Raw genomic sequence first — 12071 nt, forward strand, 5'->3', positions numbered from 1 at the left:
AATGACTACATTGTATATATTGACTACCATACCATACACTGCAATTCATAATGAGAGAAAGAAGAAAATACAAAGAAAATAGAATGAACTGGCGGTAATTTACAGCTTTTATTACACGCCATGAAGATTCGGATGCACTGGTCTCTTGAGAATGTGTAGCAGGCTTGTCATTAAATAAAGTTTTAAGACATGCAAGGACTGAATTTGCTAAAGAGTCAGTCCAAATTGTATCCCCCTCCAAGGCCATCGCAATTTTACCTTTGGCAAAGTCCATTAGCTGAATTTTTTAACAAACATGCTAAACAAGAATTTTAAAAAATCTCAGACGTAATATCAACCAAGTGCCCAAAAATGAAGAATGTGACATTAACAACCATTAAAAAGGAACTAGAAGCCGTCGACTGCAGACCTTTTAACAGAGAATCCAAATGGTGTGACATGACATTGCCCGAGAGGATCACCGACAGCTGTTCAGTGAAGCAGATAGTAAAGAGGCACAAAGAATTAGAAGTTAACATGAACAAGCTAGAAGTTTCGGAAGTAAAATCGCAGGTATAGAGTTGGAAACTATGCGAGAGAATGCCAACAAAATAATGAAACCTAATGAAACAAGTAACAGGAAAAACTAATAAAGAATACCTGCATCAAATCTTCCGGAAAGAAGAATTATGTCATAAACAAAGCAACCAAAGGAAACTTCTTTTAACGATGGAAGAGAGCTCGACAAATGTGAAAACGGTCAAGAGTATGCAAAAATCGGCCAAGCTTAGTTACCATAACCTTATGATTAGCCCATCTCTTAACAACTTCTTGCAACATGGATACATCATCATTCTTCTCTTGAATAGCTGGTAAAACTTTTGATTGCAAGTAATCAATAAAAACGCCTTCATACCTTAAGTAAAGCTCTGCAGAATAATCACGACGACTAGGTGGCCCCATGTTGTGTAGAGCTTCATCCAATAATCGGCGTCCATTGGTGATTCATCAGGGACGCCTTCAATAATATTTATCACCTTTGTAATTCCTCTCTGCACGATTTCCCATCCTTCTTCCAACTCAATATCCCTTTCGTTTCCATTCTCAACTCCGATTAAATCTCAACTCAAATGAAAAAAAAGTGAGCGAGAGGAACAGGAAACAAAACAAAACAAATCTTCGTAAGCATAAACTGAAAACAAATAACAAAACCAGATTTGTACTATAATACCTTGAAATAATCTGAGGAGAAGACATTCCCACTTCTCCTTTGTACGGGTTAGCTTTGGCTGCATCCACGCGGTCTTAAACTTGATGACATAATAAGAGTTCATTAAAGACCTCTGGGTACGTGAACTTGTCCTGCAAGAATATGAAAATTAGAATTTCATGTCGATCTGCCGATAACCAATCTATAAAGTTGAAAGATAGCCAAGTACCTGTAGAACAAAACGTTTTCGAGAGGAAATACCATCATGCTGCCATGATTAAGATGGGTTATTGTTCTTCCACCACTTTCCCATACGAAACCAGTACCTATCATCAATTTACATGCCATTGTGGTTTATGACGGTGCTCGAGGGAGAGAGTTTTGACGAGCGATCGATGGAAAGGAAGAATCAAATAGGGTTCTAGGGTTTTGGTGTCAAATATCAAATAGGGTTTAGGGTTTGGTCAAACTCTTTTTAATATGTTATGGTACTCAAAACCCTAAATATCTCACACTTAACACATTGTTTGTTTGAGTCTGTGTCGGCCCAAATCAGATCGTTAGTTTTTCATTTTTCATTCTGAGGCATTTTATACCCGACTTGTTGGGTATGAATCCGACTTAAATTGTGTTAAAAACAACAACCTCTAAGTTGGTGAAGGACCTGACACCTTAGTCTCGTACCGAGCATGTTGATGTCAGTGAATTAATATCTCCAAAATCATAGCTACGCTCGCACCTTTAGTGCTGGTGATTTGAATGCTAATCACCATGGATGGGTTTCAACCCAATTCAGAATGCTAGTCTGCACTGGATCTATTTTGAATGTTTCGAAAGCGACTGGTTGTTGTCTTGGGGTTCTCCTTGCCTGGCTTATTGGGCTAACGGTGTTGCTTTAAATTTAATTATTACTTCTCCAAATATACAGGTATGTTGGAGGCGTGCAATAGAGCGTAAACATATGAACCATTACTACTTATCATGTACTTGTGCTACATCTCCACACGTTAATTCAAAAAAAATTATATACTATTGAAATTCTATGAGACTTACTGATCCCTGACATTCACAACCCCGTGCCATCATATCAATAACCAAATCACAATTAACATTTAGTGACATTACAGTTCAGTTTCTTAGCAATTGAATTTACCATGACGTACTTCTTCTCTTCTTTGTAATTGGAACCGCCTACCAAGCCTGATGGGTGTGCTCTGATGAATTGTAAGACATACATATAATGTACATGGCCTTAAGTGGTGGTGGAAGTAGATGGTCAGGAGGTTACACAAAATGAATGGAGAGGATATAGATTTTATGGAAATGGTCCTAAATTTCGAAACAGACGCATAAAATGGATCCCTGCGTTAAGTGTTAGACACATTGTCGTCCCATAAACTATTTCTAATTTTCTTGCAAACTTGACCCGTATTTTCAAATATTTTTTTTCTGAAATGATGAGCTACACTACTGATTTAGTCTGACCTCGAAGATACGAGTCAATTTTTGTCATGATAGAAATAAAACTGTGTGGTGCAGTACCGATGCCCAACTTTAAGACATGTACGAAATCTTTATGGATTTTGCTACGTGCGATTTTGGCAACATTGAATGATAATTTATGGCGACGCCTAATATCTTGATAAGATATGACATTTCATGGTGACACCCAATCTCTGATAAAATTCAAGAAAAGAAAGAAAATATCATTGTAACACCGGTTTTAGTCTATTTTGGAGCACTCTTTCATAATGAACACATTACAAATATGCAGTATCTTGTGATGTAAAGATAAAACATTGTTAGCAAATATTTTATCGCCACAAATAACATAAATAAGATTGTAATTAAGGAATATGTTGACATGCTGCATGTTTGATAACTCTGAACCCCGTCCGTGACTATAAAAAACTTTGAAAGAAAGAAAGAAACAAAGAAGCAACCATTTCCTTAGTTTTCGTTTTCAAGGCTGATTCCAGTTCCAATCATAATGCCAAAATCACCATTCCTAGTTTTAGGATCAGCTTCTACCATCTTCTTTACTCTTCTTACTTTATCGTTATTATGTGCACAATCAGTTGATGGTAGTATTGACCTTGTTTGGAGCCAAAAGATTGTCACCGTGCAAAATGATATAGATCCAAGCGTAGCTTTCAAAATCCATTGCAAATCAAGTGAAGATGATCTCGATGAGCGTATCCTATATTACAAACAAAGTTTCTATTGGAGATTTAAAGTTAATTTTATGCGGTCAACTAAATTTATATGCGATTCAAGTTGGTATGATCCAAATGAAAAAAAGAACCACACAATGGAGTTTTTTGCTTACAAAACTAGGAGGGACTATGACAGACATTGTTTAGGTGATTGTTTTTGGAGCATTCGTCGAGATGGTGGCTACTATGGTAACAGTGGAGCAGATAAAGATTTTCCGTTTGAAAAGATGTTTTCTTATGAATGATTCTAATTTTATATTATCGGTTGATAATCACGTGAAATGATGTAATGGTGCTTTAGGTCCTAGTCATAATTTTCCGCAAGAAACTCACGACCAATCCGGTATTTCCGTTTTCTTATAGTTAGTTGAAATCTAATAATTGCTTGCTTCATTAAGATGCATTCCGCTTCTTGATATATTTGGTTCGTATGTGAATCAAATGTTTATTGAAATATTAATAAATTACTACCTATGAAAATGGCAATATATATGCATAGGTATGTGCGGACTCTAATGATTACAGGCCAGTAAACATAGATATATTGCACGTTTTCTGATTTTTTGTTATTAAATTATGATAAGTCTGATTTTCCATTTGAGGGTCAAGCAATTGTTATAACATAGATATCAAGCATGAATCACAACCAGGTCTACAAATGTAGTACGTACGAAACAAAAAGATGCAACGAAGACTTTCTGGTGATAAGCATATCTAAACTTTCCTGGTAATTAACCCTCTCCCACCACCAACCAATCTTTATTCTCGTAAGTAGTACTAAAGTAGAGATGCATTCTCTACTCTATGCTTGGTAATTCCATAAGGTGATTAGATTCCATCACCCAAAAAACTAAGTGTCAAGTATGAATCAGGGTCACCATCATGGTGTAGGTATGTATTTCGTTTTTCATGGAGTGTGTAAACTACATATGGCATATAACCAAGATTACATGGATTATTTGTCATGAAATATATCATTTGATGTGTGTTGTATCTTAATTTCTTAATTGTACTTTCCCTAAACATCAATTCTAATAAGTTGTTTTCAGCTAAAGCATACACATTCAGAGGAATGATTAATAGGAGATGAAATGTATAGCGATTAGTACAGCAACCACCTACCAAATTTCTAGGACATCTGTTAGGCATGGGCTAGTAGGATTTGCCAAAGAAGAAAAATAGACAAATGAATTCACTCATGACACCATTTCAAGAAATGATACACTTTTATGGTTTCTCTCTATTTTCAGATCGAGACCTACTTGGCAGTATTGAATCAGTCATTATTATGCAGTGTGCTAACTGCCACCAAACACCTAACCTGTCAATTGCTTAATTAAGCATATAATTAATGATCATCATCTCTTCGCATATGCTTGCCTGTGCACCTGATCGCCCATAATAAGAGTTATAATTGATGAACCCATGAGGTATTAAGTCTCTCTTATTTTTAGACATCCATGACCTGACGCATCACCAACTTATCTTTAACTAAACTTATCAGGGAATTAAAAATGATAAATGCATGCATGGTTGTGATATACTATGAACCATCTGCTGATAGCAAACCGTAAATACTTTTTGGTTGTTACTCACTTTCAAATCAAATTCAAAGTTTCAAAGTAATATAAAGATTAAAAATAGTCCCACATTGGGAAACGTTATTCCAAGGATTTTTAATATATGAGATTAGAAATTCCATGATGATCGCCATTCAGTGATGGATTGGATGCCCATCTAATAGTCCAACATGGGCTATCAGCAACAAAGAGAGTTGTTATTTTTTTTTTCTTTTGAAGCTAAAATGAATTGATTAAGATGAAGGATTACAAGAGTTCTTTCTATCTAAAAGAAGTTGAGTTCTGATCTCAACTTGAGATAAATCAGACCAAATACATGATAAACTATTAACTCTCTCTAATCTAGAGCATTCCTTTGGAATGTGATAACACTTCCAAGAGCTGTTTCTACTAAAAAAAAAGTTCTAATATCCTTAATCATTTTTAGAAGGCGCCAGTCTATAGGTGAGTTCACATCCACTACTGTCTTAGCGTCAAGTTCAAAATCATCTTCTTTAGTTTGAGAGAGTGCGCCCATTTGACAGCTTCCCTCAACCCCTTAAATTCAGCCTCCTCAGCGCTACTAATGCCTTTTAGTTGGATGCACTTTGCTGCCTGCTGCTTACCTGCACAATTGCGTATGATTAGTCCTATACTTCCATTGGAATTTAAGAAAGAACCATCACAATTAATTTTAACAAAACCAAAAGGAGGTGAGTTCTAATGGATTAATCTATGACAACGTCTGTTATCAGTAGAAGTAGTTTTATTCCACTGAATTGCATGATCCTCGAAGAAGCTTTTGCACTTCTTAATTGTTTTCTCAGGTTGAGCTGTAATGTTTTGGAAAACCTTGTCACACCTGTCAGACTATAAGCACCAGGATGTAATTGCTCTTTTACAGATTTCTTCCTCTGATTTTTTTTTTGGCATGACAGTCTTCAAACCACTGAATAATCCATTCAGCAAACGAAGGATCACCACTTGCAGACCAACCAAAAAGCGCAAACCAGACCATTCTAGGATGATTACAATATCTTATAACATGAGCAGGCGATTCTTGGTTTTGATCACAGTACGGGCAGATATTAGCTATTGCCGGAACCTTCAAACTGAGTACATCTCTAGTAGAGAGAAGAGAAGAAGAAGCCTTCCACAAAAAGTGTTTAATCCTAGGAAAAACTGGAAGTTTCCATAAGGATTTAAACATTTTCACCATTCTGACCCCTACTGTGTCTGAGACTTGATCTTCTTCATACATCTTACGGTAAGTGGACTTTACAAAGAAAGAGCCACTTCTCTCTAGCAGCCAAATTAATCTGTCTTCTTGGTTAACATGGATTGGGATACGAAGAATATAATTCACTGTGTTATCATCAAAGATTTCTCGCAAAATGTTAATATCCCAAGAAGTAGATTCAAGGAGAATAAGTGATGCACATACTTGTACTGAAGGAAAGAGGAACTTCCTTGTTTAGGCATAGGAGGAGAGTTCATCTCTTCAATCCATCTGTGCTTCCATATAATATATTCATACCGTCACCCACGCACCAAAAGCTATTATTAAGAACAAAGCTCAACTCTGAGCTAATGCTTCTCCAAGAGCAGGTTGTGTTTAACTTCTTCTTCAAATTATATAGATCCCCATCAGAGTAATATTTGGCTTGAAGTGATTTAGACATCATAGAGTCAGTATGTGAGCAAAGCTTCCAAGCAGACTTTTCCAATAAAGATCTGTTAAAATTTTTGAAATTTCTGAAGCCCAAACCACCTTATTCTTTGGGTTTTTGGGTTTGTTTCCAAGTAATAACATGTTTGCCCCTGCAAGAATTTTTATTTCTCCAGTATTTTTGTTGAGAAGATTTCATCTTACTGATGGTAGAATCAGGAAATTTAAAACTTGTCATATGATGGATTGGAATGGCACCGGAAACATTTTTTACCATAACAGATCTGCCTGCTTCACTAATATTGATTCCATTCCATTTAACAAACCTATGGTCCATCTTATCACACAGAGTAGAGAAAGGAATCCTCTTTTTCCTTCCAACAAAAAAGGGTAACCCTAAGTATCGTTCTTCTGAGATATTGAGGTATCTAACTTGTAGAGTGCCACTTATGAGTTGACAATATTCATGATCCATATTAAAACTGAAGTAGACTGCTGACTTGTTGAAATTAGGGCTGCACATACTCCGATGCGGACCGGTTCTCTTATGGAACCGGTGTCTGTACTTGGTGTTGACCGATACCTCTTTTTGAGTACCGGTACCTGTACTTGTACCTGGTGTTGTACCTGTACCGCCGGTACCGGTCCGGTACAAGACCGGTACCGGTTTTTTTACCCGGAAAATGTTACAAATTAATACTAAGTATAAGTTATACAACATTTCCATATGATCAATGTATCCAAAATAAGTTCAGGTTGCATACATACTTAAGTTCAACATTTCCATTACTTCAAAACAACAATCCAAAATAAGTTCAGTTTGCTAAAAAGCAAAAAACAACATTTCCACAACCATAAGTCTGTCTACGACAAGTCGACAAGAAATGAAATGTGATCATTGCAAACGAAAATGGATGGTTGCAAAGCCTGCACTTGCAATTTCCAATCCTAGCCTGCATTCATTTCCATAAATAAACTTCAAGCTTTTAGGAAATTCTCAATTATGACTGCAACAGGCAAAAAAAAATAAACAAGAAGAAATAATTAAAATTCAGTTAGTACAATAAAAGTAATTAATATTAAAGAAAACAAAAAAGAAGAAAAACCTAAATAAGTACGTGCCGCATCTTCACCATCATCATCAGGTACATAATCACATAGAAGACCAAGAGCAATGGGTTTTTGTAAATAGCTTTGTGTACAGAGCAATGCCTCAACTGTCTTTGTAGACATAGAAGCTCTCCATGGAGTAAGCACGCGCTTCCCGGTGCTAAAAGCTGATTCAGAGGATACTGAAGACACAGGCAAGGCTAATATATCTCTTGCAATGTAGGACAGTACCTTATACCTGTTTGCATTAGCCTGCCACCAAGCCAATATGTCAAAGTCATCATCTTGATCTACTTCACTCATTTTTCCATCCATCATCACATCTGTCAAGTACCTATCTAACTCCGTTGTTCTTGCTTCTTCAACACAACTTGGGTTGTCCCAATGTTGTCTCTTCCTTGATTGAATTCTTGATTTCAACCCTTGAGATGGCGTGCTAACTGAACTGGAAACTACCTCCCATAAATTGTTCTCAAACAAACAGTTAAGAGTAAATTCTAGCCCCTTTAGTTTCTCTCTTGGATCCAACAATTGAGCAAAAAACATAACAGGATTCATTTTCTCGTACACACCCCAATACTTATTGTACTTGGCAAACATAAGACGAGACATACGTGCAATAAATGGATATGATGCTACATTTTCTCTAAATTCAATTAATTGTTCAAGGATGAATACCAACTCCCATAAGAAAGAATGAGTAATGACTTGTGTAGAAGCAGAAAAATTGACAGTTGCATCGAAGAATACCTTTAAACACTTCACAAGACCTCTAGCATAAGCCCAATCTTCTGCATAAGGAGCATGAGTCTTTACTTTCTTTTTCTTGTTTTTCTTATTTACCTCTTCTTCCATATCCTCAACCTCTTCATCTTCTTCCATATCCTCAACCACTTCTTCCAAGATGTCATCACTAGCTATAGCTTCCTCAATATCAGCATCACTTGGTAAAACAGAGTCCTTGTCTTGCTCAAAAATAAACCTCTCTTGAAAGTCCTAATCAATCTGTGCTAACATTGCAAAAACTTTTTCATATCTTTGAGCAGCTTCTAACATCAAGTAAGTGCTATTCCATCTAGTGTATACATCTAAATTCAGTGCTTTCTTGTAATCTACCTTTGCTAGGGAAGCACATTGTTTAAACTTTTCATACCTAGAAGGAGAAACAAGAACATATTTTACAACTGACCTTATCCTTTTAACAGATTCATTAAAGAGTCGTACTGCATCTTTTATGACAAGAGCAAGAACATGGGCTGAACACCTCACCTAATAACAATAAACAAACAGTTAAGAGTAAATTAGTCATAACTCATAAGATGCATGTGAAATGAAATGAGAATGTTACATGTAAATGAAATGAGAATGTTACATGTAAATATTTAGCTCTGATTGGTGATCTTGTCCAGCCAGTAACAACTTGCTTCAGATGATCCATAGCTACTGTGTTGGCGCTGACATTGTCTAGAGTGACACCAAATACATCTTTTAGACCCCAATCTTCCAAACAATCCACCAACTTCTCACCGATTGCAATACCTGTGTGACCTTCAACTTGACAAAACATGAGTATTCTCTTCTGCAGTGTCCAGTTCTGATCAATGTAGTGAGCGGTTACACAAATATAATTAAAATTATTTGGTGATGTCCATGTGTCAGTTGTCAAAGATACCCTCTGCTTAGATGTCAAGAAGTAAGTTTTTAGGCTATTCTTCTCTTCTACATACATCTTTAAAATATCCCTATAAATTGTCATACGTCCTGGAACCTTGAACCTAGGTTGTGCCTCTTGCATCAATGCCACAAAGCCTGACCCTTCTACTTTTCTAAAAGGAATTTCATCCATAATTATCCACTCAACAAGACGCCTTCTTAACCAATCATAATTGTAAGTATGAGCAATAAGTTTACCATCCTGACCTGGTTTTGGGGGTGGCATCAACAGAGATGGTTGTCCCTTTTATTTCTTCCTATTAGGATTCTTTAGACATCTATTCAAATGCTTTCGCAATCCAGAAGTGTCATTATTGTCATTGTGAGCTTTGTATTTATTGTGGCAATAACTACATTTAGCCCATTCATCATCTATCCTAGTCATTTCCAACCAAACAGATGATCTCACTCTGCCGTGCTTCTTTTTGCTATCACCAACTTCAACTGCTTCAGCTCTGCCTTTACTTGTTGGAGTTGCAGTTTCAGTTTCAGATTCATTTGTGTGAGATGCAGCTTGAGAGGATGATCCAACTTCTGTTTGTTGAGTTGTACTTGTAGTTGGAGTTGCAGTTGCATTTGTAGTTGGAGTTGCATTTGATGTGGTCATCTAACAAACATAAAACAGAACCAATTACATTCAGATTATTGCAATCACACACCAACAATTACAAATTTACAATGCACAGAATGTCATACAATTTTACATTCTAGCTAATACATAACACAGTAAGAGTGTAAGACTAGTTCCCGATAAGAAAAATGAGAAAAATTGGAAGCAAGTTAGAAAATTTACAAGTAGCATGGTTCATATCACTACCAATAGGTCCAATACATAACACAGTAAGAGACTAAGAGTGTAAGACTAGTTCCCAAGTACCAACTAACATTAACATTCTTATAATAGAACTATCCCTGTGTAAAATCTAACACAATTTCTAAAACACCACTGACCACTCTCAAATTACACTATACTCTTATAATAGAACTATCCCTGTGTACCAACTAACATTAACATTCAGAAATTACACTATACGCTCCTTCTCAGCATCAGTGTACTAATCTAGTTCTTAACACACCACTGACCACTCTCAAATCCACCCAAGATTCTTTACCCTTTTATAAAATTTTCTTGATATTTCAAATTCTATAAACCCAGTTACCCAGAATACAAGCATTAACCTAACACAATTGAGAAATTTTTATCAAATAAATGACATCCCATAAGAATTCAAGCATAAAAGAGCAATTTTTATCAAATAACAACTACAATTGCAACTCACTGTATTTATAGCCATAAAAGAGCAATCTTTATCTTCCATGTAATTCTAAGTTCTAACCCAACACACACAGCAGTGTCAATTTATGGCACTGAACATTTAACTTTGATTGAAATAAGATCAAATCATAGAGGAAGAATAGAAAGAACGATATACCTTCACTTCTTCACGCCACTGAACATACAGATCAAATCACAATTCTGTAAACAAGTAAAAACCCTAAATCAATCTAAAATCAAACCCTAAATCAATATACAATCAAACAATTCGAACAATACTGACCTGATAGAGATGGTGGTGATACACTGATAGTGATTTTCAATCTAAATGATTCAAACCCTAAGAGAAGATCAAAAAAATCGAGCATGCAGCCTGCCGCCTTCGCTGAGAAAGTGAGAAAAAGAAAAGAAGAAGAAGAAATGAAGAATGCTGAATGCTTCTTCTGTTTTCTTTTTCTCGACATATTATGTCTTGGACGGCTAGGATTAAAACTCTATACAGATCTTGACGGCTAATAATAACCGGTACATATGGTCCGGTTCAAGTCCGGTTCTCTCTAAGAACCGGTGTCTGTACCGGTCTAGACCGGTTCTCAAATTTCAAAACCGGTGTCTGTCCCGGTAAAGCCGGTTCCGGTCCGGTACCGGTATCACCGGTTCTACTCCGGTCCAGGTCGTTTAGACCGGTTCTTGTGCAGCCCTAGTTGAAATTAATCAACTGCCCAGAACATTTTGAAAACGGATCAATCACATGGAGGAGCTTGTTAACTTGAGTTTCATTGGCTTTACAGAACATTAACCAATCATCAACAAATAACAGAGGGTTTATTTTTGGAGCAGAACGAGAGATCTTCATACCAGTTAATTGACCAGAATCTTCACAATGTGCCAAATACCTAGAGAAAGATTCCATTTCCAAAATAAATAAGTAAGGTGACAGCGGGTCACCTTGACGAATTCCACGAGAAGGCTTGAAAGCTGAAGTAGGTGAACCATTTAGCATGACTTTAATTTGAGTTGTAGTGATGCACTGAAAGATGACCTGTCTAAATTTCTCCGAGAAACCAAAATGCTTGAGAATATCTAACAAAAAACTCCACTCCAGCCTATCAAAGGTTTTTAACATGTCCATCTTAAGGGAAAGATTACCAATATTACCTTCTTTTCTCTTCATTGCTTGTACAATTTCCTGTACTAGACATATGTTTTCCGAAATTAATCTTCCTGCTACGTATGTAGATCGCATGGGAGAAATGATTGTGGAGATGTGCTTCTTCATCTTAAAGATATAATCTTTGAAATAATTTTATAGATTGTGTTACACAATTCTATCGGCCTA

The 12071-nt window shown here is 36.3% G+C and overlaps 2 protein-coding genes across 2 annotated transcripts; one reads left to right on the plus strand and one right to left on the minus strand.

Annotated features, from left to right (window-relative positions):
- Positions 1-3179: 3179 nt before the first annotated feature.
- On the plus strand, positions 3180-3650 carry LOC113311269 (S-protein homolog 29-like). The gene has a single exon (XM_026560110.1). It carries the CDS (start codon positions 3180-3182, stop codon positions 3648-3650), a length of 471 nt encoding a protein of 156 aa, XP_026415895.1.
- A 1794-nt stretch (positions 3651-5444) lies between these two features.
- On the minus strand, positions 5445-6225 carry LOC113311270. The gene is made up of 3 exons (XM_026560111.1): positions 5912-6225; positions 5708-5826; positions 5445-5590 (listed from the first exon to the last, which is right to left on the minus strand). Exons 1-3 carry the CDS (start codon positions 6223-6225, stop codon positions 5445-5447), a joined length of 579 nt encoding a protein of 192 aa, XP_026415896.1.
- Between the last annotated feature and the right edge of the window lie 5846 nt (positions 6226-12071).

This window comes from Papaver somniferum, chromosome 9 (genome assembly GCF_003573695.1).
Source record: "Papaver somniferum cultivar HN1 chromosome 9, ASM357369v1, whole genome shotgun sequence".
Lineage (NCBI taxonomy): Eukaryota > Viridiplantae > Streptophyta > Magnoliopsida > Ranunculales > Papaveraceae > Papaver > Papaver somniferum.

Bases quoted from the DNA above. Each gene is read 5' to 3' on its own strand.
- LOC113311269 (XM_026560110.1), top strand. From the start codon at position 3,180: ATGCCAAAATCACCATTCCTAGTTTTAGGATCAGCTTCTACCATCTTC.
- LOC113311270 (XM_026560111.1), bottom strand. From the start codon at position 6,225: ATGTATGAAGAAGATCAAGTCTCAGACACAGTAGGGGTCAGAATGGTG. The intron at 5,827-5,911 runs GTTTGAAGACTG...ATAGTCTGACAG, and splicing joins GCTGAATGGATTATTCAGTG to GTGTGACAAGGTTTTCCAAA. The intron at 5,591-5,707 runs GTTGTCATAGAT...GCAATTGTGCAG, and splicing joins TACTTCTACTGATAACAGAC to GTAAGCAGCAGGCAGCAAAG.